Source organism: Callorhinus ursinus, unplaced genomic scaffold (genome assembly GCF_003265705.2).
Source record: "Callorhinus ursinus isolate GAN/ISIS: 27379988/994484 unplaced genomic scaffold, GSC_fseal_2.0 scaffold25, whole genome shotgun sequence".
Lineage (NCBI taxonomy): Eukaryota > Metazoa > Chordata > Mammalia > Carnivora > Otariidae > Callorhinus > Callorhinus ursinus.
The window spans coordinates 36,422,414-36,450,168 of NW_027397087.1; the positions used below are offsets into that span (position 1 = coordinate 36,422,414).

At 50.5% G+C, this 27,755-nt stretch overlaps 1 protein-coding gene and 1 long non-coding RNA gene across 4 annotated transcripts; one reads left to right on the top strand and one right to left on the bottom strand.

Moving 5' to 3' along the window:
- Positions 1 to 25,664, bottom strand: PKM (pyruvate kinase M1/2). 3 transcript variants are annotated; one of them, XM_025883981.2, is made up of 11 exons: positions 25,506 to 25,664; positions 14,551 to 14,714; positions 13,880 to 13,971; positions 10,360 to 10,491; positions 9,734 to 9,920; positions 8,679 to 8,949; positions 6,869 to 7,019; positions 6,489 to 6,641; positions 3,302 to 3,468; positions 1,385 to 1,566; positions 1 to 740 (listed from the first exon to the last, which is right to left on the bottom strand). In XM_025883981.2, the coding sequence occupies exons 2-11, from the start codon at positions 14,702 to 14,704 to the stop codon at positions 634 to 636; spliced, it is 1,596 nt and encodes a 531-aa protein (XP_025739766.1). In that variant the 5' UTR covers positions 14,705 to 14,714; positions 25,506 to 25,664; the 3' UTR covers positions 1 to 633. The 3 variants fall into 3 exon arrangements, with proteins under 3 accessions (XP_025739766.1, XP_025739767.1, XP_025739765.1); XM_025883982.2 differs by lacking the exons at positions 13,880 to 13,971; positions 25,506 to 25,664 and adding an exon at positions 16,964 to 17,012; XM_025883980.1 differs by lacking the exons at positions 3,302 to 3,468; positions 25,506 to 25,664 and adding an exon at positions 3,873 to 4,039.
- LOC141370028 (uncharacterized) lies at positions 23,358 to 27,166 on the top strand. The gene is made up of 3 exons (XR_012373703.1): positions 23,358 to 23,461; positions 23,574 to 23,623; positions 26,688 to 27,166. It is a non-coding gene; the product is annotated as an uncharacterized lncRNA (long non-coding RNA).
- Positions 27,167 to 27,755: the final 589 nt, after the last annotated feature.

Below are 27,755 nucleotides of genomic sequence, written 5' to 3' on the forward strand. Positions count from 1 at the left end.
AACGGGTGCTTCAGCTGTTTATTGACACACAGGTAGGCTCTATAGCAACAGGCCTGGGGGCGGCTGCAGCAGTGGGGAAAATGGAGGGTGGAGAGTGGAGTGTTTGCCTGCAGCGACAGCTGAGTGTAGGAACATAAGTGCACAACGCACACAAGGTGGGAGTGGGGGAGCCTGAGGGGGGTGGAGAAGCAAGTGAGGGCCTGAGCCAGTCTCCTTAAACTGGAACCGGTGCCCTATGCTGCTACTCTTGCTGGCAGTCTCTTGACCGCAGGCCAGGGTTGGGAGTTCTCTGGGTATCCGTTTTCTATAGGTACCGAATGGAGTAGGCAAAGGACGATAAGCAGGAGCTTTTGCCCTCCATGTTAAGCTCTGGGGCTTCCAGTACTGCAGGCTTCCTTTGTCCCTTGCTTGGGTGAGGTCACATGATGTGCAACCCAGCTCTGGGTCACCTCACCCGAACAGGGTCCTAAAAAACAGTCATGTTTTACAGAGGCATTAATCTTCCCTGGCATCCCAGCCCACCAGTGCCACGTGACAGCCCCCAAGTGAGCACTACAAGCATTGCTGGCCTAATGGATGGATTGGGGAAAGGGGATGGGCCAGGGGCTGGAGGAGGAGGGGCTCTGGGGCCCATCACGGCACAGGCACGACACGCATGGTGTTGGTGAAGCCGGAGCCAGGGCGCCACCCGGTCAGCACAATGACCACATCGCCCTTCTTGAAGAACCCTCGGGCCTTGCCTGAAGGAAGAGAAGAAAGGTTGGTGAGTAAAAGCCGAGCCAGGCAGGTGCGCACCTAGCCGACTGCCCACGGGAGGCAGCGAGCTGGGCTGACGGGCCATTACTGCCTTACACCACAAGGTGGCGCAAGCCTCCCAGCCCAGGCAACCGGGACGGGGGAGGCCCTGCCCTGATACTTCCTGATCAATCAAATGGCAGAGGTGCCAGGGACCTTTGGACATCACTCATTTTACACTCTAGAGAGTAGAGTGCTTCCTCTCCTCCACTGACATCCTACTTTATCAGGGACAAAGGCCACGAGTACATCATCTGTGTGTATGGCACCCCACGGTGTAGAAGCTATGGCTAATTTTCTGTTTTTAACTCTCAGTAATGAGCAGATGCCCAAGAATGGACACCCCTGACTATCCAGGAGTCTGCTTTGAGCCCCAAACTGGAAGACAGAGAGGAGAGAAGTGGGCAGCTCAGCCCAGAACTTCAGGGAACGGGAAGGAGGATTCAGAGAACACTCCCAGGGATGACAGCGAGGACTCCTGCACAGCCTAAGGTCAGCGTGTTCCCCCTTCTAGAGGATCCTAAGGAGACCAGTGCTCAAACACTGTTCCCACCCCTCCAAGCTCTAGCCCTTGCTCCCAGCCACGCACCGACATTCATGGCCAAGTTCACCCGGAGGTCCACATCCTCAGCCCAGGCCTCCTGCACTGGGTCCTTACACACCACAGGAAAGATGCCGCGGTACAGGTGGGCCTGGCGAGCAGTTTGGTGATTCCGGGTCACAGCAATGATGGGGGCGCGGGGGCGGTATCTAGCCACCTGGTGAGCAGACCTGAGATGGGATGATGGACGGGCAGAGGAGACCATTAAACAGTGTTCCAGAGCCTCCCAGGATACCCCGCAGGGCCTTCAGCACCAGCTCACCCTCTAAATCCAACTCACTCTGCCAGTATGAGACCCTGGCCATTTTAGCATGTGCTCCCGATGCCAGGGCAGCCCCTTGTCCTCTACCTTCCAAGGAATAGAAGACGACTCTTCTTATGCCACACTACCCAACTGCCTTCCTCCCCTCCCCACAGCCCAAGGCCCCAGGATCATACCGACCCAGCATGGTGAGTCTCACCCATTCACCCAACATGGCCCGTAGTTGGCAGAACCCCCTCCTCTGAACTTTTCCATCCTGGCACAGATACAGCCCTGCCCAATCTCACCTGCACCCATTCCTCCTGCTGCCAGCAACAGCTACAAGCCAAGCAGCATGTGAATAGCACCTGACTCTTTGACATCTGCAAAGAACAGGAGCACAGCCCACCAGCCCCCCCCGGGAATCTACAACGCAAGCCTTCTCTCCTGCTGTGCCCTCTCCCCAGCCCACAGGGCCCCCACATCCCTGAAGCAGTCCCAGCAACTGGGCTCGAGAGCCAAACCTGAGTATTTCTGAGCAAGGCTTCGAAATCTGGGTGTTACCCAGGAGGAAAGACCAGGAGATGGGAAGGTTAGTGTGGGAGGCTCTGCCTGCGAAGGCCCCTCTGGAGGGTAGGGGGCCCCTTGGAGCCCCAGCGCCAGATGCTTCCTTGAACACAGACATTACCCTTCTGGTTGTAGATGTGTCTGGGGAGTTGGGGAGGGGCTTGCTTAGAGGAGGCCCTGGGCCTCAGAAGGCAAGCTCTAAGAACACTCAACAGGTGTCAGGGAAACTTAAGCCACAGCACAGCAGAGAATGCCCCGTTAAAGGCCTGGCCCCATACAAGGCTTTCAGAGGGAAGCAACTGGTGAAGTCGGGACTTGCGAGAGTGAAATCCCAGAAGACTGGCACTAAAAATAGCCAAAGAGCAAAGGCTGGACCTTTCCACAAAGGTCAACTCTGATGGCAGGAGCTGTTTGTCCTGAGCCCTCTGCTGCAGCAATCTGCACAGATCTCATGCCCTGGTCCTACAGGCAGCCCCACTGGCCGTGCCTCGGTGCACAGGGCCAGTCATGAGGAGCACACTCCCAGACGGGGGCAGTGACAGAGGCTAACTCCAAGGCCGGACTACAAAGAGATCCCAAGTCTAAGTCTAAGGCCAAGCACAGGCCTCAGCTTGGTTGCACAGCACCAGAGTGCCCGCGAGACAACATGGTGACCTTTCCTGGTCCTCAACCCACTTGCCTTTGGGGCCCAAAGACAGACAGGGACAGGTGCACCAACCAAACAGCATGTCGGTGGACAACACTGATTTTCCAAACGGAACTTTTAAAGAGCACATAGTAGCTGGAATGAACAGAACTGGCCACCTTTTACTTTTTAAAAAGATTAGCTGGTAAATAATCAAATAAGCATCTGTAATCGGTCTATCTGTAGTTCTGTAATTCTCTAGTTTATCTTGAGGACGTAAACTTGCTTTGGATGCAAATGCCCCGACACCACCGGTGGGCGCTGTCTGGAGTCCTCCCGGCCCAGGGGGCAGGCAGACAGGTCTTACCTGGGCTCAGCGCCATCCGAGCCCTGTTCAATGCACCGCTCTCAGGACACCTAAGGAAGGTGCCCCAGAGCAGGGCATCCCTGGGGAGCCGCCGCCACCTCCTACCTGCCAGACTTGGTGAGGACGATTATGGCCCCACTGCAGCACTTGAAGGAGGCCTCCACGGCGCCCACGGCGGCAGCTTCTGTGGGGTCGTTGGTAATGGGCGCCAGGCGGCGGAGTTCCTCAAATAATTGCAAGTGGTAGATGGCGGCCTCTGCCTCACGGGCAATCTAGTAGGGGGCGATATCCGTCCAGAGGGACAGGAGGGGGACAGAGCTTTGTCAGAGCCGCATCACGGTGGACGGGGAGGGGGGGAAGAGTCGCCCAGACAGCTGGTGAGGAACGTGTCCCTGGATGTGAGGCCAAGAGAAGGCCAACCACCAGAGGTGCTGAGCTGAGCAAGATCCAGACTCATAGGAACAAGCCCTTCACCAGCGGCCAGTGACATCCACTGCACCTACTGAGCCAAAGGCCCTTTTTTGGTCGTGCCCTGCCCTGACCTCCCTGGCTGTCTTCCTGCAGACGAGAAGAGGATTGGAGCCCAGGCCGCAGCTGCAGGGCCCTAGCTGCCTTCTAGATCAGCTGGAGCAAGAGGCTGGTTATCCTGCGGAGTTACCTGCCCTTGGGGCCCTACCTGCCAGACTCCGTCAGAACTATCAAAGCTGCTGCTAAACATTTATAAGAAGCCTCCACGCTGCCCATGGCCATGGCTTCCATGAGGTCTGTGGAGTGGCTTGAGCCTCGCACAAGTTCTTCAAACAGCTTGCGGTGGAACATGGCTGCCTCAGCCTCACGAGCTATCTGTAAGGTGTAGGGGGGAGGAGAGGCGAGGGAGAGGGAAGGAGGAGGGAAGAAACAAGAGAGACAACACATGGAAAGACAGAACGGGGAATTAATCGGAGGAAGGTAAACTTAGGTTAATTGGCTAAATCTGTCCTTCATGCAGATGCAAAGAGGCAGCGTGAGGAAAGCCCAAGTCTCAGGGATGGGAAGAGAATTTCCAGCATCGACTGCTACTGCTTCCCCTCCCACAGAGGGAAAATTGGTTCTTCCATTCTGGAAGGATTTTTTGATTGGGGGTAGGGGTGGAGGGAGACAACATGGCGGCAGGCTCTAGCACCTCGGCATGGAAACATGCCCCGGCTGGACCCACACCACTCCCTGGCAGGACCTGACCATGCTGCCTCATTCCACAGCTCACAGGAAGGAACAGGCCCTCTCTCCTCACATGGCTGTCTGGTTACCGCAGGGCTCGGCGCCTGGCTTCCAGGCACACGTGGAACACTTGCTTGGCTTCAGGCATGGGACTGCTACCAGCCTTTCCAATGGCCCGCCACGGGAACACGCCAAGCAGCGCCAGAAAGCTGGGGTCAGACGAAGCCAAAGCCACACAGCTTAACCGTGGTCCAAACACAAAGGTGGGGAAAATGGCAGATTGGTGAGGGGCACGCGGAACAGCCATGTGAAGGGACAGATGCCTGTGGAAGCACACAGGTGAGTGTTAACAGGACATTTGATTAAAAGTGTAAGGATTACCACAGTCATGAGAAAGCCATTCAGTTATTCACAGGCCACCTGCTCAGATAACATCAAGGATTAGAAAGAAAATGTAAGCTTCAGAACATTATAATGCAATCACCAGCATCTTGGAGGATGAGGGGTGCAGGGAGAATCAGTAAGAACATTCTCATTAACTTGACAGTAGAAGCAGGTACATGGCAGGATTTACTAGGTTAAAGGTTTTCTTTCTCTAAGGGAGGGCATGCAGTCCAAAGGACAGGAGACGTGAACAGGAAATAGAACCATACCTGATGCTGCCTAGCCCTTAGTCATGGGTGGTTAATTGCCTCAGTTAGACACAAGAGAAAGCAGTGAACCGTTAAGGGAAGCTCTTGGCCAGTGTTAACTGGGGGCGTGGAAAGGAGAGGCCTGCACCGCCTAGCCCAGGGCCCATCACTTATCTTCTGAGCAGGGCCATCCAAGCCCTGTGGTTCTCTCTAAGGTGTCTGTTCAGAAGAAAGACTGGGGTATGGAAAAAACAACAGTTCAGAGGCGAGAGCATGATTCTTAGTACAGGCCCCTGCTGGAGACCTAGCCTCATCTCCCGCTAGACAAAGCACTTTGTTACAGGAGAACAGTGGCTCTGGAGCCAGCAGATCTGGGTTCAAACTGAGGCTTTATCACCACGTAATCCTCCTCGGTGAGTCGGGGTGACATCGATCATGCAGAGGGTACAAAGATTACATCAATCTACACAGCCTAATAACTGGACACACAGAAAGTGGAGGAGGAAAGGAAGAGATCTTTGTTGGGGGGGTGTGTTTACATTTGGGGGAGTGCAGGGGAGGGGGCGTCACACAAAGGGCACAGGGATCCTTTGCTGATGGGAAAAGAATTGGAAGTTCAAAGAAAAACCACTTCAGGATCTGAGGCGAGTCTGCTGAGCTCACACACGTTATAAGCACTGACACTGGACTATTGTGAGAAAGTGAATTTGCAGCACTCCATCTCCCAGGCCTCAGGAGCCCTGGTAACTGAACCCTGGGTTAACTCTTCAGTGAGTCGAGAGCAGGACCAGACAGGGCCAAGGAGCTGAGAAGGAGCCAGGCAGTGGGACGTGGCCATGGACCCTTCTGGATTCTCTCACGCCAGACCCAGTAGGCTCAGTCTCTCTCCAGCTGTCCCGACTTGTGGACTTACTGCCAGTCACTAAACCCCACCTTTCAGCCTGAGGCGAGTGCAGCAGCTCAGCAAAGCAGGCCCTGCTGCCGGCGCCATGCAAGGCCAGCTAAGTCACCTCAGCACACGCAACAGCTTCCGGTGCGGGCCTAGGGGCCCCCGGGGGAGGCAGCTGATGTGGGACAGGTGGGGAACCAAACAAAAACCAAACAGGTTGGCTGGGAAGAGCCCAGGGCCTTTCCCAGAACAGGGCAGAGGTACTCGGGTCCTCTGGGCTGTCCGGAGAAAGGGATTCACAGCCTTGAAGCCGGAAGTGAACTCTGTCATGACAGATGGAGAATGCCTCCAGAACCGGAGGAAACAGGAGGGAGTGTGGGCAGGAAAGGCAGAAGAGAAAAAAAACCAAGACACTCCTCTCCCCCCAGCACACACTTCCTCACTCCTGTTGTGACTCAGAGGATCATAAGAGGTTGTGGGCGCAGAAGCCCAAAAGGTGTCGCTCTGTACAGAAGCTTGCCTCCACCCCGGCCCGGCCCGTGGACCGCGGACATGGGGAGGCCCGAGAACTCACCAGGTGCTGCATGCGAACCGCCTCAAGTGGGTAGTCCCCTTTGGCTGTCTCTCCAGACAGCATGATGCAGTCTGCTCCATCCAAGACCGCATTGGCCACATCGCTGCCTTCAGCCCGGGTGGGACGGGGCTTCTTGATCATGCTCTCCAACATCTGGGAGGGGACAGAGCATAGTGAGATGTGGCCGGGGCAGTCTTCAGAGAGGAAGGACTACACCCTGACTCCCTGGGGAGTGTGTCTGTGCACAGAGTATGGCTTTGTGTACATGCATGAGGGGAAGGGAGGGTGCGCATGTTTGAGAGGTGGGGGTGAGATGCTGGGAAGGGACCCGCCACCCCCCCTCCCCCCACGAGCGTGTGAGCATGGGGAGAGGCACATGCCTGCGTTGCACAGATGACAGGCTTCCCGACTCGGTTGCACCGCCCAATCATCATCTTCTGAGCAAGGAAGACCTTCTCTGCGGGAATCTCAATGCCTAGATCACCACGAGCCACCATGATGCCATCGCTGGCTTCCAGGATCTCATCAAACCTGCCAGAGGGGGTAGAAAGAGAGGCTCTATGGAACAAGGCCACAAGTGCAGTGATGCTCAGGAGGTTCTCCTGCATTCTCTGACTTAGCAGCCCTTCACCAGGACAGCCGTCCATGACCTCCCTCCTGGGTGTGCAGGTGACAGGGTGTTCCAGCTACCTTCATCTCCCAAGGCGGGCTAACGGTTCTGTTTGCTGACCTTCTTTAGTGCTAGGATGGGGACTTCACTGAAGGGGCTGGGGAGAGGACAAGGTTTCTTCCTTTCCATCTGCATCTCATGAGGCCCCTCTTAGGGCATCTCTCTACCATCAGCACTCCAGCCAGCACTTCCAAAGCAGAAAGAGAACACAAGGCCAGCTGAATACTCCTGATACAAAGGTCTGTGGCCTTCCAGCCAAGGATACCTGAGGGCTGCTCCTTGAGGCAGCCCCCTCCCACCTGCTGAAGGCAAGAGGACATGTGGCTTTGCCTGGCCTGCAGCCAAGGTCAGCAGGCACCCACGGTTTATCAGGACGGCAGGAGGAGCACTCCACATTGCCTGGTACAAAGGACATCTACACAGAGCTAAGAATGGCAAGGTCAAACACTGGGCCGCTCCTCCCGCCCTCCCCAAGTACGCGCCTAAATCACACAAGTAGGTCTACGGTTTTAGCTGTGCTGACTTATGTTCCTAGTAGGGAGCTGGAGAGAAAGAGGTGTCACCTAGCTGGCCGTACTCACTGGCTCTAACTGGGAACACTGGGGAGGTGGTGAAGTGGAGCTGGGCCCAGGCACACCGGAGGAGGCACATGCTTTCCTCCAGGAAGCTGATCACATGCCAGAGCCAGCCCAGTCATCAGGCCAGCTGCTTTCTACATGAAGACAAGGACACAAGGAGCTTCCACAGATGTCCCAAGTGAGGGGCCAAAAGAGCCTGCCATCTTCCATTGGGAAAAATGGTGGTGGAGGTGGGGTTTGGGGGGCAATGTCCCCTTATTCCAGCAAAGTAGCACTCCTGATCAGGAGAACAGCATGATCCTATAAGCAGTGACCCCGTCCACTCCAACATTGGTCCCTGGGCCTATGGAACAATGTCAATCACCACTGGGGAGCATCAGCATGCCAATCACCTGGGAAGATATATATGCTGTTTTTGTTTTTTTGTTTTTTAAAATACCAATGCCTTGGGGCCCCTGGCTGGCTCAGTAGGAAGAACGTGCAACTCTTGGTCTCAGGGTCACAGGTTCGAGCCCCACATCAGGTGTAGAGATTAAATAAACTTTAAAGAAAAAAAAAAAATGAGGGGCGCCTGGGTGGCCCAGTCGTTAAGCGTCTGCCTTCGGCTCAGGTCATGATCCCAGGGTTCTGGGATCGAGCCCCGCATCGGGCTCCCGGCTCCACGGGAAGCCTGCTTCTCCCTCTCCCACTCCCCCAGCTTCTGTTCCCTCTCTCGCTCTCTGTCAAATAAATAAAATCTTTAAAAAACAAAAATAAAATGAAATAAATAAAAATACCAATGCCTTCCACTCCCCTTCTTCAGATATTTGGACTCAGTGGGTCTGGCCTCAACTAGGGAGTCTGTAGTCGGATGGGCAGGTCGCCAGGTTTGGGAACTGGGTATTCACGGGATACAGTCTGCTTTTTGGAAAGCAGGGCCAGGGGACAGAGAGGGGCACTCACCTCCGAACTCCCTCATGATTCTCAATTTTGCTGATTATCTTGATGTTCTTCCCTTTCTCTCCCAGGACCTTCCTGACTTCATGGACATCTGAGGCCTTGCGGATGAAAGATGCAAACACCATATCTACATCCTGTTCTACCCCAAATTTCAGATCCTGGATGTCCTTTTCTGACACAGCAGGCAAGTCCACAGCAGCCCCGGGGAGGTTCACACCCTTCTTGCTCCCCAAGGAGCCACCGTTCTCCACCTCCGTCACCAGGAAGTCAGCACCTATGTGAAATCGGGGGTTGGGGAGGGAGCAATGAGGGCACAATGTCCAAGCGGAAGCAGGCTCCCCCGGTAGAATGAACTGGAATGAGGCACGTTGTGGGCACTGGAGTCGTATGTCCAGAATTCTGATCCCAACTCACTAACTGTATAATCTTGGGCAAGTCAACTAACCTGTCTGTGCCTGTTTCCCCACCTGTTAAATCAGGATAATACCTGCTCATGAGGTTGTTTTAAAATTTAAACAAGTTACCACGTAAAATGCTTAGATATTAGCTATCATTCCCAGGTACTCCTGCACCTATCACACTGAGGGATGGAGGAAGGAAAGCAGAAAGGCAGAAACAGTGAGAATGGATAAAAAAAGACATCTTCTCGTATGCTCCCCGAGCACTCGATAAAGTTGGACTGAAGTCTGTTTTAAAGGACAAGGAATCAGGGGTGCCTGGGTGGCTCAGTCGTTAAGTGTCTGCCTTCGGCTCAGGTCCTGATCCCAGGGTCTTGGGATCGAGCCCCGTCTCGGGCTCCCTGCTCGGCGGGAAGCCTGCTTCTCCCTCTCCAATTCCCCTGCTTATGTTCCCTCTCTCGCTGTGTCTCTCTCTGTCCAATATATAAAATCTTAAAAAAATAATAAAAATAGAAGAAAATAAAGGACAAGGAATCAGAAAAGGAATTCCTGCGAATAAATAGACTTCTTGCTGTCAGCCAAACAAACTTCCCATCATCCTTGGGTCAAGGGGAATTTAGAGATGGTTCTAGAGAATGAGATGCCGCCTCCTGTACCTACCTTTCTGCTTCACCTGCAGAGAGATAAGCCCATCATCCACATAGATCTTGCTGCCCACTTCCACCACCTTGCAGATGTTCTTGTAGTCCAGCCACAGGATGTTCTCGTCACATTTGTCCATGTAGGCATTGTCCAGAGTGATCTTGAGCGTGGCCCCTTTCTTCAGCTCTACCTCCGCAGTGCCACTCTACAGACCAGAGAGTAAGCCGTGAGTCCAAAGAAAAGCCCTTCCTTCCAGGGAAAAATGCTCAATCTCCACCAGAAGTAACAAGAAAGCTTCTGGCTTTGCGAATCAATGATCATATTCTCAAACTTACCTCAAGGAAGTCACCCAAGGAAAACCTACAATGTTTTAGTCACGCTATGTAAATGATAGGGGGAAAAGCGACACAGACAGACTTGGGAAGTAGGTTTTTAGAGTAAAAAGCTCCTCACTCTATCGCGTCTTAGCAAAGTACACCAAATCAACCTTTTTGACAGAACATGATGAACAGAACTCTCACATCTAGATCTAGATCCGAACCCTGAGGAACACAGCCTCTGAGCAGGGCACAGACTGCGGAGGATGGCTCTCTGGAGCCTGCTGCCCCTGTGCCCTCCCTCTCGCTGCTCCCCGTGATACTCACGCCCTTGATGAGCCCAGTTCGGATCTCGGGTCCTTTGGTGTCCAGGGCCACGGCAACCGGCCGGTAGAGAATGGGGTCGGAAGCAAAGCTTTCCGTGGCGGTGCGCACGTTCTTGATGGTCTCTGCATGGTACTGAGGGAAAGGTAGGAAGATGACAGGGGTGCTCCCACACAAGGATCCAGCACCGGAGCTGAGAGGATCCCTCAGGAAAGGCCTGTGATGTTCTAGACCACCTGCTGTGTCTAGCATCAGGGTCAGCCAGTCACCGAGCACCCTCTACCTGATCATTTCAAACTCTTTGGCTTCTGCCCCCTTCTTCTACAGCACTCACTCACTCTAGGGCCAATCTTAGAAACTTTAGAACACTGCCATAACCAACTACAGAGATAAACTAGAATATAGAGATAATTTATTTTTTGAAGGAATGGGTGTTTCACGTTGTCAAATGCCTTTTCCTCAGAGCTCATGTGACGGGTAGAAGAATCCATGAAGTCCTTAGACTTGACCAGGCTTTCTGAAAGTTTCTGTTTTACAGGGATTTTTTGGTTTGTCAAATTTATTTTGTTTCATCAAGTTATGCTTTTAAATCAATGCTTTTCCTTCATCCCTTTTAGGTTATTTGGTTCCTAGTATTTAAAAGTATTTCATTTAGGGGCGCCTGGGTGGCTCAGTCGTTAAGCGTCTGCCTTCGGCTCAGGTCATGATCCCAGGGTCCTGGGATCGAGCCCCGCATCGGGCTCCCTGCTGGGCGGGAAGCCTGCTTCTCCCTCTCCCACTCCCCCTGCTTGTGTTCCATCTCTCGCTGTCTCTCTCTCTCTCTCTCTCTATCTCTCTCTGTCAAAATAAATAAATAAAACCTTTAAAAAAAAGAATGAAAAATTATTTAAAAAAAAAATAAAATAAAAGTATTTCATTTATTTCATTAAGACTTTTGCTTTCTGGTAAGTACATTTAAGTCTGTAAGTTTTCTTTTTTCCTTTTTCTCTTTTTGGGGTGGGGGGTGGGACAGAGGGAGGGGAGAGAGAGAATCCTAAGCAGGCTCCACACTCAGCACAACCCTGAGATCATGACCTGAGCCAGAATCAAGAGTCGAAGGCTTAATCCACTGAGCCACCCAGGTGCCCATGCCCCTGTAAGTTTTCTTGATTATGGTGAGACCTAAATTTCCATTAAAAAAAAAAAAATGCCTGAGAATATGGTCTCTATAATTTCCATTTTATGGAACTTGAGGGTTTTTGGTGACCTGATAAATTTTATAATCATAAGCATTTTAAATAAACATGTGTTTTTGTTCTTGGAGGACATAAAATCATCTACTGTACAGACACCAATGAGATTATTAGGTCTTACATTATTCAAATCCTCTCTACTGGCATCTCTGGGGATATTTCTGGGAGGTGTACTACACTACAGTCTCCCACTATGGCTGTGGTTTTGTTGGATGCTACCAAGTGGTAAAGAATTCCATCAATCAATACTGTCCTTGTGGAAGGTTCTAAATTTAGGTCATTTCAAAGTCAGTATCTCTAGGGCCACACGTTCAGTAAGAAAGCATCTTGTTCACCTGAACTGCCCAATGTGGCCAGGGGCACCGCGGTGGGCAAAGCTGGAAGAAAAGAGCAGATGCAGACAGATGTCCCTCTGTCAGAGTGAGCGAGAGAGAACAATTTCAATGCTCTGCTTAGAAGAGCACTTAAAAAACTGTGAAGAGCTGGGAAAGCATGTTGCAGCCACTAGTCAAAGGTGCCTACGAAGAGCCCTGACATGCGGTCAAACTTTTTACGTTACAGGATATAATATCAGAACAATTTCAGATGAGTTTCCAAACCCCTGATCCCAGAGACAACCTTATCCTGGTCAAAAACCTCAAACCCAGGAGAGGGACTTGAGTGTGTGTTTGTTTTTTTAAATCCCAATTCTAATCTGGGAATAAGAATTAAAGCAGAGAGTATCTCCAAACGCCTCTTGTAGTTTAAAAACACCCAAATCCTTGGGCTGGCCCCCCGCCCCCGCAGGCAGGTGCAGCAGAAACCCCATGGCCTTGCCATTTCGGAGCTGTGGCAGTGTTAGTTTACTGGATTGGATGGAAGAGGCCATCAAGCCTAGTTAAAGGTCAACATCTTCAAATCTATCTCTGCTTCTTCTGCTGCACACAGGAGACCTTGGCACGGTCCAGCAGCAGGGATCAATGGTGAACCGATCCCCACTGGTATCTTTAGCTCTCTCTTTGGGCTAAGCTAACACTTGCAAGAATTCCTGGTGACTCCCGCCAAGGCCCCTGACTTTGGAAAATTACAGAATGCCAGCACTGATGTGTCTTAAGCTGCCTGACGTACCACCTGAGCACACAGTTCCTGTGAACCTGGTCAGGCCGCCACGACGTTTGGAGGCCAGCCACCTGCCAGGCCATAGACTATTTATGAAACACAGGTTACGGAACCCACGATGGAGAGTCTCACATTTCCAGAAGGAGAAATTAACTTCTTGGACTGTACTTCCTGAGGCTTTATTTTTAGTCTAAACTTAACAGCAGTTTCCAAATGCCAGAGGGCAACCCCTCACCACCTGTCCTTACAGGGTAGCATTTTCTTTATTCCAAACAGGAAGTATCAGAAGTCAAGAGAAGGGAAAGTCTGGCTGAGCCATTTCTTCTGTATCAATGCCAGTATGAAATCCTACAGCTTAAGATGGAGCCTGATGGGTTTTAAAAGGAACCATCCCTCAAGGAACCTCCACTCCTCCCTCTAAATGAGTTTGGGAACAGGAGAAGGGATGGAGCACGTCCCAGGAGTTGCCACCTGGTCCCTGGGTAAGGCCTCCGTCCACAGGGCAAGTCAGCTCCTACATAGCCTCAGCACAAATACACTCCTACCAGGCTGCTGGGGAAGTGTGCTGACTTGGTTTTAATATACCAGGACCCCTGGGAAGAGAGAGGCCAGGAACACAATGTTGATGAAGCGGGGTTGGTGCATTAGACTCAGCACTTAACTTGCAATGGTAGAAACTCCTCTCCTGGACTTGCTCAGTTATCGTGGGTCTAAACTACGCCAGAAATCCACCTGCAGGGTGACCTTTTGGTTCATCTCTGCAATAGGAACTGTTATGCAGACCCAGGGGTAGGAGATGGCAAGCACTGTGGGTTCACCAGTAGACCCTTCCACACTTTTTTAAGTTTATTTATCTTCCCAGCCATCTCTACACCCAACGTGGACCCAAACCCCCAACCCTGAGATCGAGAGTTGCATGCTCCTCTGCCTGAGCCAGCCAGGCACCCCAACCCTTGCACACTTTTGTCAGCACAGGTGTGTGGGAAAACCATGCCAATAACCAAAGAGATCGTCTCCACGTAAGGAGACTTGGCCAGCTGGGATGGCAGGAGATGGGGGAAGGATAGTAGGGACCGGCCAGTGAGGACGGCCTCCGCAATGGCTATAAACCCCAGACTCTTTCTTGCTTGATCCACTGTGGCTAAAGGAACAGCATGCTGCCCCAGTGGCCAAACCACGCAGCTGAGGCTCACCTCGTGGGTTCCATGAGAGAAGTTCATACGAGCCACGTTCATTCCAGACTTAATCATCTCCTTCAGCATCTCCACCGATCGGGAAGCTGGGCCTAGTGAAAAAAAGTTTTTAAAACCAAAATGTTAATTATTCAAAGGAGGAATAACACTTTCAAGTTTGAAGAATCCTTGATATTCTTTTTCCCTAAATTTTCCTCCTACAAATCACTCAAGGTTCTTTCAAAAGCATATAGATGGCTGTTACTGTGTTTACCCATTTTCTTGATTTAAGGGAACACCTTTCCTATTCCCTTCAACTCCTATAGGCTCCTACATCTAACGAGGAAAGCCGAAGTAAGACTTAGCCAGCCCTCTCTGCTCTCCCCAAAGCTTGGTCGGTTTTCCAACCACAGAGTCTTGGAGCATATCAAAAACATCTTCCCTAGATTTCTGAGATGCTCCTAAAAGATGTGCTATTAAGGAAGACACCATCTAAATTCTGCCTTTAGCAGCAAACACAGAGCATGCAGATTCCTTATCGCCACTTCTTTCTTCCAAAAGAACCTGTGTAGCATCTCACTCAGCACTCAGGTTTGCTACATTTCTTTTGTCTCTTCAGGAGAGAAAAGATCATGGTCCTATGAAGCCTATGTTTTTTTTGGGGGGGGGGCAGGGGGGCCACAGCCACTCACCGATGGTACAGATGATGCCAGTGTTCCGGGCCGTGATGGGTGGTGAGTCAATGTCCAGACGGCACATGTGTTCCAAGAATGTGTCGGCCATGGCCGCATGCAGCTGCTGGGTCTGGATGAAGGCAGTGCCGACATCGCTATGGGGCTTTGACATGGCTGAGGTCCTGGATCCAGGGGAGTTGAAGAGAAAGTGATCAATCCGAGAGGCCCAGGTGGTTAATATACCCCTCCGCACAGAAGGCTGTTTCCTGCTTACACATTAACTCAATAAGCACACTGTGCACAAGTCACAGGGAGCCCCGTCACACTCTGGCCATGTGGGCACTCCTCAAGTCGGGCAGAGGGTTCACGTGACTGTGAGCAAGCGGAACAGACCTCAGAGAATAATTTAAAACCTCATACCCAATGCATGTACTTCCCAAGTATCCACTGTAAGCCAACCTCCCTTACAATGGGCTAGTATCTACCTTGACAGTTTTCCTGTTAATCCTACAAGTAACATTTCACAAGTACCAAAGGAACTACCTCCAAAGAAAGTTGTAACCAATCTTCCGGTGATATAACCAGCGATATAAAGAACTGGCTCCTCGTTTAGTACCTTGGCAAATATAGATCTTTGTACGAAAAGCTATCTCAAAGCTATAAATGTCTGCTACAGGGCGGGGCATCCATACTGGTTTTTAACAATCCCCACCCAAACTCAAAGTGATTTTCCTGGTTGTAAAGACAACCACCATCCAGGCAGTCCTTTGAGCTCGGGAATCCTAGATTTTCACTAACTTGGAGCATCACCGAAGTTCACTCCTCAACTCAGTCTGGCAGGAGAGTAGGTCCCAGTTCGCTGACAGTACAAACCAGTCCTTGGACAGGAAGTTGATCCAAAAATCAAAGTTGATCCAAAACCCTACGTGCAGAATCTTTTGCCCCAGGAGTCTGTACCTAAAAACTACAACCACTTTTGGTCAGCAGGACTTTAGGACGTGCAAACCAATTTGCATAAAACCAGAGATAACCCCAATGGCACCAGTCTGGTTCTAAAAACATTACAGCTATTTTCACAGGATGGTTACAACACAAGGAAGTCAAGATGACTTGCCAAATCCTTTTCCCAACTGATTTCCCAACTGATTTTCTGATACACCATCCCAATTTCCTTTCTGACAAGTACACCGCAAAGACTATCTGTTTCAGGTAATTAACCAGGCCAGGTCACAATCCTGACAACTGGTCCCGACCTTTGCTTTCTTCATTACTGACTGACAACTGAACTCACTGAGCCGGTTAGTTAGCTGATCACAAAGACCTAAGAAGCTTCCAGGCAGCGTCTGAAGAACCACCAGGTAAGGATGTGAGTGTGAAACCCAACATTCCTCATCACAAGGCCATTCCTTCCTCAAGTTCTCCGACCAAAGGCTACTCCTAAAACCCTTGAGCCTATAGGCTTTAGCCCAGGCTCCAGAACAAGCCCCTCTTCAGCCGTATCCCAGCTCCTCCTAAATCTCAGGGCTCTAAATCAAGGCACCCCATAAATATCCCTCTTACTCTTTGTCCTCCTCTGTCCTTGACTTTGTGGCCTCTTAGGGTAGCTTGGGTAGAGCAAGCATCTCAACCCATCTCTGTACCTTCAAGAATTCTGATTAAAAGCCCAAGAAGCTCTGTGACCAGCTGTGAGCAAACCTCCGGTCAGCTACTAAAAACGGGTGGCTACAAGTCTTCAGCTACAGAAGCTCAAACTTTAAAAATGGGACAGAAGATACTGGCTAACTATTCCACGTGGCAAATGCACTGTTCTTTCAGTGTGCATTTCCTAACTCCCTAATACACACCAGGCACCAAATCGAAAATGTTTGGAGATCCTCTCCTCCATGACCTATTCGCTTTTAGATCTGTTAGCACCTAGTACTTGGAAGTATTCCAGGGTCTGTCGAATGACCTTTCAGTGTATCTTAATGCCTCGTGGTCAAAATCAAAGTTATACCTTCCTTCTCCCCTTCCCCAAATCTGAAGAACTTATAAATTCCCGGAGGGACTGCCTCAGTGGCCAGGGTTCCAGGCAGTCCGGGATCGTGTGCCTTCAGAGCACATGGCAGGGCTTAGGTACAACTGGCTGTTAAGGGAACATGACTGAAGAGATGTGCACCAGGAGGCACACCCAGCCAACTGGAACACAAAGGCCTACTGTGGCCTCCGAGTGGAGTCATCATCCAGTCTGAGGACTGTTGTCATGAACAAATTAAGATCTGAATGAGTGGGTTGGAGCAACTAAACCCCAATCTTCTTAAAAATCATCAGCTGCCAACAAAACAAAACAAAACAAAAAAACAAAAATCATCAGCTGCCTCTTCTCTAGACCTGAGACATGAGGGTTTCCTTGCAAAGGCCTGGCGGGGGCCCACAGGTTATTGTGTCATACCTTGTGTTCTCGGGGCTTGGGCTTCCGGTGACATAATGATCTTTTTTTGGCTCAGAGTGGCAACTTGGCCCCACTTGCAAAGACCGCTCGGAGCTGAGTAAGGTTTGCTCTGCAGAGCTGTACAAGGATCAAGGTAGAAGCTGAGTGGAACTGAAGTTCTTTGTGGCAATGGAAAAATTACCTTAATAACCAGGTAACCAGTGGTAGCTGCTCCTAGGGATTCAGCTAGATTACAGAGAAAAACACAGATACCTCCCAAGGAAATACCAAGAAACTGGTCACGGAAAATTTGCAGGTAAGTTCTTATTGGCTCCTCTACAATGCTTATCTCCTCCCAAATACCCAGATTATCTTCCCTCTAAGTTCTCTTTAAGCCTGTGGTTTACTAACATTTCACTATTCTATTAAGAACCTGGTTGCTCCTGGTTTTTTAGAGGGAAAGGATACTAAATTAAACCTAAATAAAAAGACAGGAAGTGGATCTACGCAAATAGTAACAGCATGTCATGTGGATGGTAGGATTACAGCAAAATTTGTTCTTCCCTTTACTAATAAATTTACCGATATGAAATACTTTTGCGTTAAGAAAAATCACAAATGTACCTCTTCCGAAAATGATTATGTTTACAAGTTTCCTGGTAAAAAAGTTGGAATTAAAACAAAGGTGAAGCCTCCAGTTTCATTAATCAACCACTGCTCTACAAGCTTCAGGAATACTCTGCTTAAATGTGGCAGAGGCTGGGTGGCTCAGTTGGTTAAGCAACTGCCTTCAGCTCAGGTCATGATTCTGGAGTCCCGGGATTGAGTCCTGCATCAAGCTCCCCGCTCAGCAGGGAGTCTGCTTCTCCCTCTGACCCTCCCCCCATCATGCGCTCTGTCTGATTCTTTCTCTCTCAAATAAATAAAAAAAAAATCTTTAAAAAAAATAAAAATAAAAATAAATGTGGCAGAGGTGAGGTAACGCATCTCGGGCCCTAGATCACAAATGCATTGCCAGACTGTTCCACTGGCTTAAGAAGGCCAACCTTGATCCACTCAGAACCTCAAAGAAAAAAAAAAAAGTTAATATAATCCACAGGACAATTCTATGCCAAAAACCTGTGAGTTACACACCCAAATCCAGCAAACTTCTTTTCCTGTTTTTAGTCTGGACTCAGCTTCACAGCAAAATCTTTATGACAAGGATGTTCTGGTACAGAAGGACGGTCTCCAAAGCCAGGAGATGCCATTAGCAGATACAATTATACTGCACTCAAACAATAACCCTATTTTACCATCTCAAATGAAATCTGAGGTTTTGCAAACTGATTTTTGCTCACCCCAGCCTATGAAATGCAAAAAATAACAAAGAAAATTTATTTGGCATTTTGAGTGGATTTACACACCAGCAATCAAAAAAAAAAAAAAGCTTGCTTGTCCAGACTCCTATGAAATCTCAACAGGCCCTTCAAGACCTCTACCAAACCGGAGAACTCAGGTCTCATCCCCAGGTCACCGACTGGTCTCCTGACTCAGGCTGTGCCCTGGAGCCTCCCTTGCTGAAAGGTCAGCGCTCTGCTGCCTGTCTCCCAGGTCTTCTAGAAGCCTCTTCCTCCTGAGCACCAACTGCCCATCCTGCCAACCACCTAACTCCAGTTCTTCCTCAAACATCCTGGGACTCTCCCCTGGCCCCAGGACAGCAGCCAGAGCCGTGGCTTCAAAGGGTGGGCCTCTGGGAAGAGCTCCCCTCCCTCGTGCTGGCCATCTGGACAGCGGCCTGCCAGGACATGTAGCCCAGCCGGTGCCAGTCTGACTCACTACTGCATCCTCCTCCTCGGGAGGCACAGACATGCAGAGCCAACCTCCAGCCAGCAGTGGAAGCCCGGTGTATCCACTGAGGGTGGCAAATGCTGGGTCCAGGTACAGGAACCTTATTCTTGAGCCTGAGCCCCTGCAGTGGAATCTTCCTCAGAGCCATTTCTCCTCTGTGAGAACCGAGACACCAGGAGAGGCCTTAGAGCAGACTCCCACCTTTCCGTTCTTATCTGAAGCAGCTCCTGGTTCTCTAGAACTAGAGCCTCTTCTGTGCCAGACACAATCCTCTGGCCACGCTCCAGAAACCACAGTGCGAGGGATCATATAAAAAAATACGACATGCCACTTCTTGGAGCCAGTACTGTTGTTGGCAAGTTGTGCCAAGACAGATTCACACTTCACTCCACCGATTCTTTCACAAAGGCCCAAATCATTCTGCCCTAGTAAACCAACCTGGCCCATGAGCCTGTATGTGCATACGCCAATTTCTTTTTTTTTTTTTTAAAGATTTTATTTATTTGAGAGAGAGAATGAGATAGAGAGAGCATGAGAGGGGGAGGGTCAGAGGGAGTAGACTCCCTGGCTCAGCAGGGAGCCCGATATGGGACTCGATCCCGGGACTCCAGGATCATGACCTGAGCCGAAGGCAGTCGCTTAACCAACTGAGCCACCCAGGCGCCCTGTGCATATGCCAATTTCTAACCAGCCAGGGCTCTCTGCACCAAGTCTGCTCCGATGCTGACCTCAGCACACAGAGCACCCCAATCATGATGGCATCCGATGCCCACAATTGTCTTCCCTGTTCTGTATCAATATGCTACCTACACCTCCAAGGCTCCAAGCCAGCATGATGAAGGCCTTTCAATTCCCTCATCTTCAGAACAGATGAGGTGTTCGGGCCAGCCTGCTCTCTAGAGAGATGATGGTACAACAGAATTCCCAAGACTGGCCCTAATCTATGACAAGAAGATCAAAATGGGTGCCGGGCCACCCACAGAACCTAGGAAGGTCTGCGCCAAACGGCTATTTATCCTGATCTACAGCTAGAGTAATAATATCGTGCATTTGCATATGGAACGGGGTATAGAGGAGAAGCAATTTTTAGCTGAAATCCCTTCTATCCTCAGAAGGCTTGATAACAGACAGCAAAGTCTAGCTTACCTGGTTACATAAAACAAAATGAGCCCACTTGCAGGTTTAAATAAAATTCCCTTGCTTTTATTTATTTGGGGCTAAACCTAGGGGACTTCAACTTTATAAACAGGAATCTCAGGTTCTATTTCAAACTCGGGTGTGACTAGGGCACAAAAGCAGATACAAAATGGGCCTGCCCCCCCGCCACGCCCCCACCAAGGACCACAGCTCCAGGGCAGAAGTCCCAAATCAGAGAACCTTCAGATGCCCTTGTTTGACCACAGATGCTCCAGGCAGAGAAGTGGTTTCAGCCTGAAGGAGGAAGTTTGGAAGAAGCTTTTGTTGTCCTGTGTTAGGATGCCTCCTTACTAGGCTTAACATAATGAGGCAGTGTTTTAGGGCATGATAATCATACTCTGGAAGCAGCAAGGGACTGGGGACTCTGTAGTTCAAGGCTCTTCAAAGTCAGGTACATACAACCAGGATCGGTGATGGGCTCCACAACGTGAGGCGTTCCAGCCCAGCATTTACAGGAGCTCGCCCTGCATCACGGCTGGAGGGAGCGGGGGGGGGGGGGGGGGAGGGCAGTGCCACCTCTCCAAGAACAGACCTAGTTCGAATCACTGGTCTTCCTACAGTGACCTTCACAGGTCTGCTTCTATTCTGTTTTACTTTGAAACAAAGAAAAAAAAAAAAAAAGGAATATTAACATCTGTATTTCTACCACCCAGAACTGACCACTAACCTTTAGCCAGAATTCCTTTAGACTTAAAAAAAAAAAAAAAACCCATTACAATTTTGTAGTTTATTTTCCAACCCTTCCACAGCCCCTCCCGAACTTTGACACACAACCATTGTCAGGGATTTTGTATCCTTCTAATCCATGGAAGTGTATCGATATCTATGCTGAGCCCTATGATACTGTTTTTCTAAAATGCCCTAAGTAGAATACCGTACAAATAAACATCTTGCTTTTTTCAGCACATTTAAGATCTATCCAGTGGGGACGTAGATCTAGTTAATTCATATGAACTGCTATCCTGATCCACTGCATGACTAGATCATTTATTTATGTGTTCCCTTACTGGCTGGCCATCCTCCCCCCATTAAATCAATTTTTCTCCTATGAATCAATGCAGTAACAACTCTCCTAGTACATGGCTCCTTGTGCAAGTGTGAGCTTCTACATATACCCAGATATGGAATTTCTGAGTCACAGGGTATATTTATTTTCTATTTTACCAAATATCGCCAAATTGCTCTCTAAAGCGGTTATATCCATTTACAACCAACGAGGGACGTGAGTTCTAGGCCTCTCACACCTCTGCCAACATTCAATATTGTCAGAGCTTTAAAATGTTCACCCTCCTGATAGGTGGTATTTATTCATCTGCTTTCTAATGTAATAACAAAAGAGGGATACCAGATATTAAAAGTCTCTACTTCCCTACCTCTAACTAGATCAAAACTCCCAGGGCTCCTCCAAAATGCCCATGGTTTTTTCTCCTGTACCATGACCAACTCACTGACTGGGTAATTCTTTTGCACTCATCACTGCAAACAGGGAAGACACCAGTTGTCTAAAGTTCAAGAAATACTAGCTGTAGGTTGATTTCAAAGGCTTGGATGGAATGGGCTCCTTTCTAGAGAATTTTTCAGACTAAGCTAAGCTGCTACTATCGTAGCTGGTCTTGGCATCTGCCCCACCAGGGCCCCTGCCTAACTTTCCAAACATAGCTTGCTGGCGTCAGTAAAGAGCGGCTTAGAGCTCCCCAGAAGCTTTGCCTATGGACAGAAGTGGGGGAGGTAAGTCTCAGAGGCCGCAGGAGGTACTGCAACCAGGCTCACCCTCCTACGTGCAGACAGGCACAAACCACTGCAGGGGCGGGGCACCACACCACTTGATGGCCCTGCCACCCTCCCCTCCTGAGCTGAGAGGCCGAAAGGCCCACCAGATGTTGCACGCTGCCATTCGCTCGGCAGCCCCGCTCACCTTTCCCAAAACAGCTTCTTTAACGAAAGCCTCAAACAATCAGGCCATTTATTTATCGAGTCTAAGGCTGGCTCTTGGTGAAAAATCCAAGTTCCCAGAAAGTGTACTAGTATTAAGAACAGTCTTCCTTTAGCTCTATTCCCAGCTGTCCCAGAATTGAGGTTAAAAGTGATGACTCACGGTCCTAGAGGACTTTTTAAAAAAATTTTTTTTAAGTAATCTCTGTGGGTCTCAAACTCACGACCCCAATCAAGAGTCACATGCTCTACTGACTGAGCCAGCCAGGCGCCCCTCCTCTAAGACCTCTTCTCAAGTAAATCACTTCTGTATCTCCCAACATCCTCAGAAAGGTTGCAAGAGAACTCTGCTCACATGGGCAACTTATCCTTGTGGTGTGCCAACTAACTGAGATTTGACTGTGGACGTTTGGAATGATTCAGAAAGAAAATGTCAGATGAGTCATCTTCCCCCACCTTGAGCTCAATCTTAGCTCTTGGCAAAAACAACACATCCTGACATGCCTTAATACAAGCTGAAGCAAAGTAAATTAGAACCAGGGTACTGTGAGCTGATAATGCTAAGAGCTGCTTTCTAGCTCGTAAGGCATTTCCTCATTTCTTTCATTGCCTCAACATTAAGACACACACAGCTTTAAGAAATAAAATGGTTTTTCCTGTGAACCCCCCCTCCCCCATTAATGTCACAACATTCAAGGCACAGAAGCAACTCCTACAAGGTGCTAGGTCTGTTTGGAGTCCCAGCTACCAAATTTGCCAAGTCACTGGGAAATTATTAGAGACCCAATAATGCTTGTTGTTAAACTATGAATTCAACACTAAAATTATTTACTCCTAATGCAGTGCTTAAAATGAGAGCAGCTATACTAAGACAGGAAGAGACTAATGTCCATTTATTTTGACTTGAGTCCAGTAACTCAAGAACGAGTTCAAAGACATTCTTTCAGTCACCGTTATTCATGACCATGACAGCCCCCCTCCCACAAAGGGCTGCCATGTCTCAGGAAAGCAGGTGCACAGACTACATGACCAGGGCACAGGGTTCTGCCACACTGTGCCTAAGCTCTTAGGGCAGTACAGACAGCTAGGGCACCTGGACAACCATTTTTCACTTAACTGAAACCATTTTTAACTTGGGGAAAATGCATGCTTCACTATTTGATTCACTAAATGGAGAGAAGGGACTTTTTAAACCTGCGAAAACCACAATGCAGTTCCCCACTCACCCAACGAAGAGAATTCTCTCAAAAGCAGAGAAGTTGAAAGGTTGAGTCATCTTCCCCCCAGAGGCCCCCCACCCTCCCACAGACCTGGTGATGGGTTACATACCCTTCCCCTCAGGACAGCCCCACTCCATTTCCCAACAGCATCTTCAGGCAACAGGAGAGTAAATTATTTGCTAACAATGCCACAGAGCAGGAGTCCTGACTAGGATATCCTCTGCACCCCAGGGAGCGGCCACACCCTCAGTCCTGCCAAGAGGAGGCTACTACTGTCCCTGCCTCCGATCCTCACACTTACCACCTGGCTGAGCAAATCCTAGAACTCCACCTGGAGCAGGTGGGGATAGGGTGTGCAGATTTCAGTTTGGGGGTTACAAGTTTGTTTCTACTCTTACAGCCCAACACCAACTGCTAGAATTCTGCCCCTCCTTGCCTTCCTTTGTCTACAGGTCCTGATCCTCGGGAGACCCAAAGAGCCCCCCAAGTGGAGAGCTGCAAGGTAACATTATTAGTTACTTTGTAAACCCTGTGTACCACGATCCCTTAAGGGACTGGTTTCCAGATGTCTGGTATTTAGAAACCGGACTAAATAGTTAATCCCAAGATTAACTCTGAGTATGTGTTTGGGGATGGCATGGAGAAGATGAGCCCTCACGCTCCATTACAGTTTAAGTAATTGTGCTCAGTGACCAAAGAATACATCTGGAGCCATTTCTTCTGGACATCTCATTTAGAGATTAGGCAGTGCAGAGAGTATTCACCATATATACATGTAGGTATGTGTCTAAGTAAGCGATCCTTTCAACGATCCAGGGGAATATTACTTCCAGTTCACAAATGGGAAACGGAGGTCCTGGGGCTCAATTCCCTCCATCATTTCCGTATATCAGTGAGTCAAACACGAATGTAAAAGCCTGTTAACTTCCCAATGCTTCCGTCCATCAGGCCTGGACCTTAACTATCAGACTCACGTGTACAGGAGAGGATCAATGTGCCGGGTTTAAAGACCACGGATAAAACGTCAAGGAATGCCTTTCCATGACTGGACTTTTAAACAACCTTCACATTGGAAGGTATTCTTCTGCTTTAAACCCAGTGTGTGATGCCACCTTGTGTGGCCTTTCTCCACACACCGCCCCCCCCATCCCTCACTCAACAGGAAGCGGTCCCTTCCTCGCAGCACTTTCCACTGGTAACTTTTATGTTAGTTCCCTAATCACATCGTGTTGCGGGCTGTGACCTTTCTAGCCATCCCCCCTCCCCAAAACAGCTTGGCACAGAAGAGATTTTACTGAGTGAACGCGGTACGTGGCGCCAAGCTCTGGACGTATTTCTACTCTCCCTATAACCTGCTCCCACCCACCCGAGACCTCCGTGTTCTGCGATCGGGGAGCCTATGTTCAGCGAGGTGAAGCAGAGGCGAGGCTGCGCTGGTCCTCCGGAGGGGCGGGGCGGGTCCCGGGCCGCTACGTGCAGCCCCGCCGCGGCGGGAGGGAGCCCCGCGACCCCTTCGGGGCCAGCGCAGCGAATCCGGGGCGCTCTCAAGCAGGAATGCGCCACAGGGGCAACCACCCTCTCCTCCCCGTGCAGCAAGAAGGCCGAGGGTTACGTAATCTTCCAACTGCGCCCCGGGCCGCCGCTGCATCCTCCAGCCGCACGGGAGCCGGCTCTGCCCATCCGCAGACCACTGCGATTCGGGGGGTGATCGCCGGACGCGGGCCCGGGGCTCCAGGACCCATCCGCTGCAGAGACGCGGGAGGCTGGGGGTGCAGGCGTACGTGACCAGGACGGAGGGGAGGGGCGAGGACCCAGGCGGAACGAATCAGAGAGCGGAGGAGAGGGATGCGGAGGAGCGGACGTGACCAGAATGGAGGGGGGAGGGGCGGAAGCAGAGCATGAATGGGGGAAGGGGTAGGCATGAGGGGGGGACAAGGACGCGGGAAGAGCACACGACGCTGAATGGAGGCGACACGGGGGAAGGGAGCTGAGGACGGGTTTCGAGGAGAGGTTACAAGGAAAGCATCAGAATCGGGGACACGGCCAGGTTGAAGACGGGGAGGGGGAATGGTATAGTATTAAGGGGCCACGGGAGGAAGCGAACAGAGGAGCGGGGGCTGGAGGGAGGAGAGGAAGGAACCCGATGAGGAGGGAATACTGGAAGGAAGGTGATGATGCAAGCAGATCGAGGAGGCGAGGATGGGACCAGAATGGGAGTAAGCATTGGGGCAGGAGAGGGCCGGCTTTGGAAGAAACAGAAGCTGGGCGTCTGGGGGCTCTGAAGAGCAGGCCCTAGGCGCGAGCTGTCTCTCTCCTCTCTCCCGACCCCACCGGGTGCAAGATGCCGGGGAGCCTGCGCCGGCCCCGGCCTCTGCCCCGCTCACCTCCGGCGCGGTCGCGCTCGAGCTGCACTGCCGCTGCAAAACGGTCTTCACGTTCGTGAGGCGGAGCTGCTGTGCGAAGAGTCGGCCGCCTGAGCCCCAAGGTTATCCCCGCTGCGGCCGCCGCAATCCCTCCGCCGCCCCGCCCCGCACCCAATCCTGGCTCCCCGCTCGCCGGGCCCCGCCCCTCCGCGTCCCCGCCGGGCGCAGTCACCTTCGGGAGGAAGTGCAGCGGAGCGGAACCCTCCGTCAGGTTGCCCTTTAGGGGAGGACTATATTCTGTGGCGGAGGGACACGTTACAGAAAACTCGCAGCTTTGACGCTCGGCGCGGGCCAATGGGGAAGTGGCAAGGCGGCAGGGCCCGCCCCGGGAGCTCCGGAGACCTCCCTCCCAGACCCCCGGGCGCCGGGGTTACCACCCGTTGCTGCCAACTTGGGAGTGCTGGACAAGGGCTCTTCTCTTGACCCTCGGCCCAGGCTGCCCCAGCCGTCCTGACCTAACCGGGCAGTGCCCAGATTTATGGATCTCCGGCAGCATTCCCCCAGCCCCGTCCCGCGACTCCCCATACCTCCGGGTGCCCGCCCCCGCACACACCTTGGAAACTGAGTCGCACAGGAAGTTAGGGAGCCCGAGTGGGGGTCAGAAGGTGGGGAGAGATGGAGACTCGTGGGATGGTTGGAGGTCGCCTTCGGAAGGGCCCCAGCACTGGAGCGAGGGGAGAACTAGGGAGGGCGGAGTGTACATAGAGCGGGAGCGCGAGGTCTTTTTGTTCTTAGGGCTAGAACAAGGAAGGACAAGTTGGGGCCAGGTGAATACTTTAGTTGGGGCTGGAATCCTGCAGAGCGTGCCTGAGAGTAGAAAGCGAATAGAAGGTATTAATATTAGTGCAGAACTGACCATCAGGACATGTCAGAACGTTACAACCAAAAAATCTGCAGGAATCAGCACTTTTGTTTTCAACCTTATGTATTTAAATCAATATCGTTAGAGCTTTCCTTACATCTTTCTCCAAAGTATTTTCCGATTCCCGATGATTGGTCAACAACCAGTGAGGACAGCAGTTATCAATGAAGCAGCTGTTAACTCTTGCCTTCATTAAGCCAAGTTTTGAGAACAGATACAATGTTGCCTCATTAAAAATCGTTAAGCCTATTCTCTTTGGGTCTTTCCTTTTCCCGGAACAGGAGACCAATGGGTGTGACCTGCTAGGGAGACATCTGCCTTGCAGCTGAATCACAGGCCTTTCATTCCGCTTTCCTGTTGGCTCAGATAAGATGGGACCAGAAAATGACTAAAAGTTAAGTTTCTGTTTGCGATAGAATCCTTCAATTTCTTCTGGAAGCTTTTTCTTGTCCCCTTAGTTGTAGATAGGAAGTTGGTTGTCCCCGAGCTAAAGATGAACTAAAAAGAGTGGTGGACAACACTGGGGCGTGGGGGTGTCAGTGATCTGGCCAGTGCTGGACTATGTTGCATTTAAGTTCTAAGTCTAGATGTATTCCCAAGATTGAAATGCACATGTATTAAACTGGAGAGCCATAAAAAAATGCCATCCATGAAACTCTGGCAGAGACTAATCCAGCATATCCTTGCTCACATTTAGATGCATAGTGAAAATTTGTCACATGGAAGGTGACTGTCATTGTTTTGCTAAAAAGCAGCATAATATACAAGAAAGTTTGGATTCCATCTTAGTTCCAATTCTACTCACTAGTTCTATGACCATATCCTACTCACTAGCTCTATGACCAGTTCCTTAAAAGTAAATTGAAGACGATTCCTGCTTCATAGGATGGGGTTTGATCAGATGATGTATGTGAATGAGTACTGCACGGTGCCCAGCAGGCTTCCCCTTTTTTGGGAATTGACCTTGTGGAGGCTGGTCCTCTTGACTAGTGCCAGAACATCCTTCTGAATTCAAGTAACTTTGCCTTCACTTGGTCATCTTGAATCTCCACTCCTTTGACCCAGCAACAAGTAACCTCAAGGCTACATGAACCTGGGGGGGGAAGTGAGGCAGAATACAGACCCCCCCCCCCCGAAGCTCCTCCCCTGGAGCCAGTCCTTGCACTATGCTCTCTGACCTGGCAGGATGGGAGGGGGAGCTGCTAGATTCACTAGACTGGGTAAGAGTGAGGGTATAGATTGCTGTGTTACCTGTTTGGATTCATGGCCACAGAACCACAGAATCAAATGGTCTAATTCTCGAAGGTCATTTGGAGTCCCTTGATGGGGTAAGTGTGTCAGCAAATGGT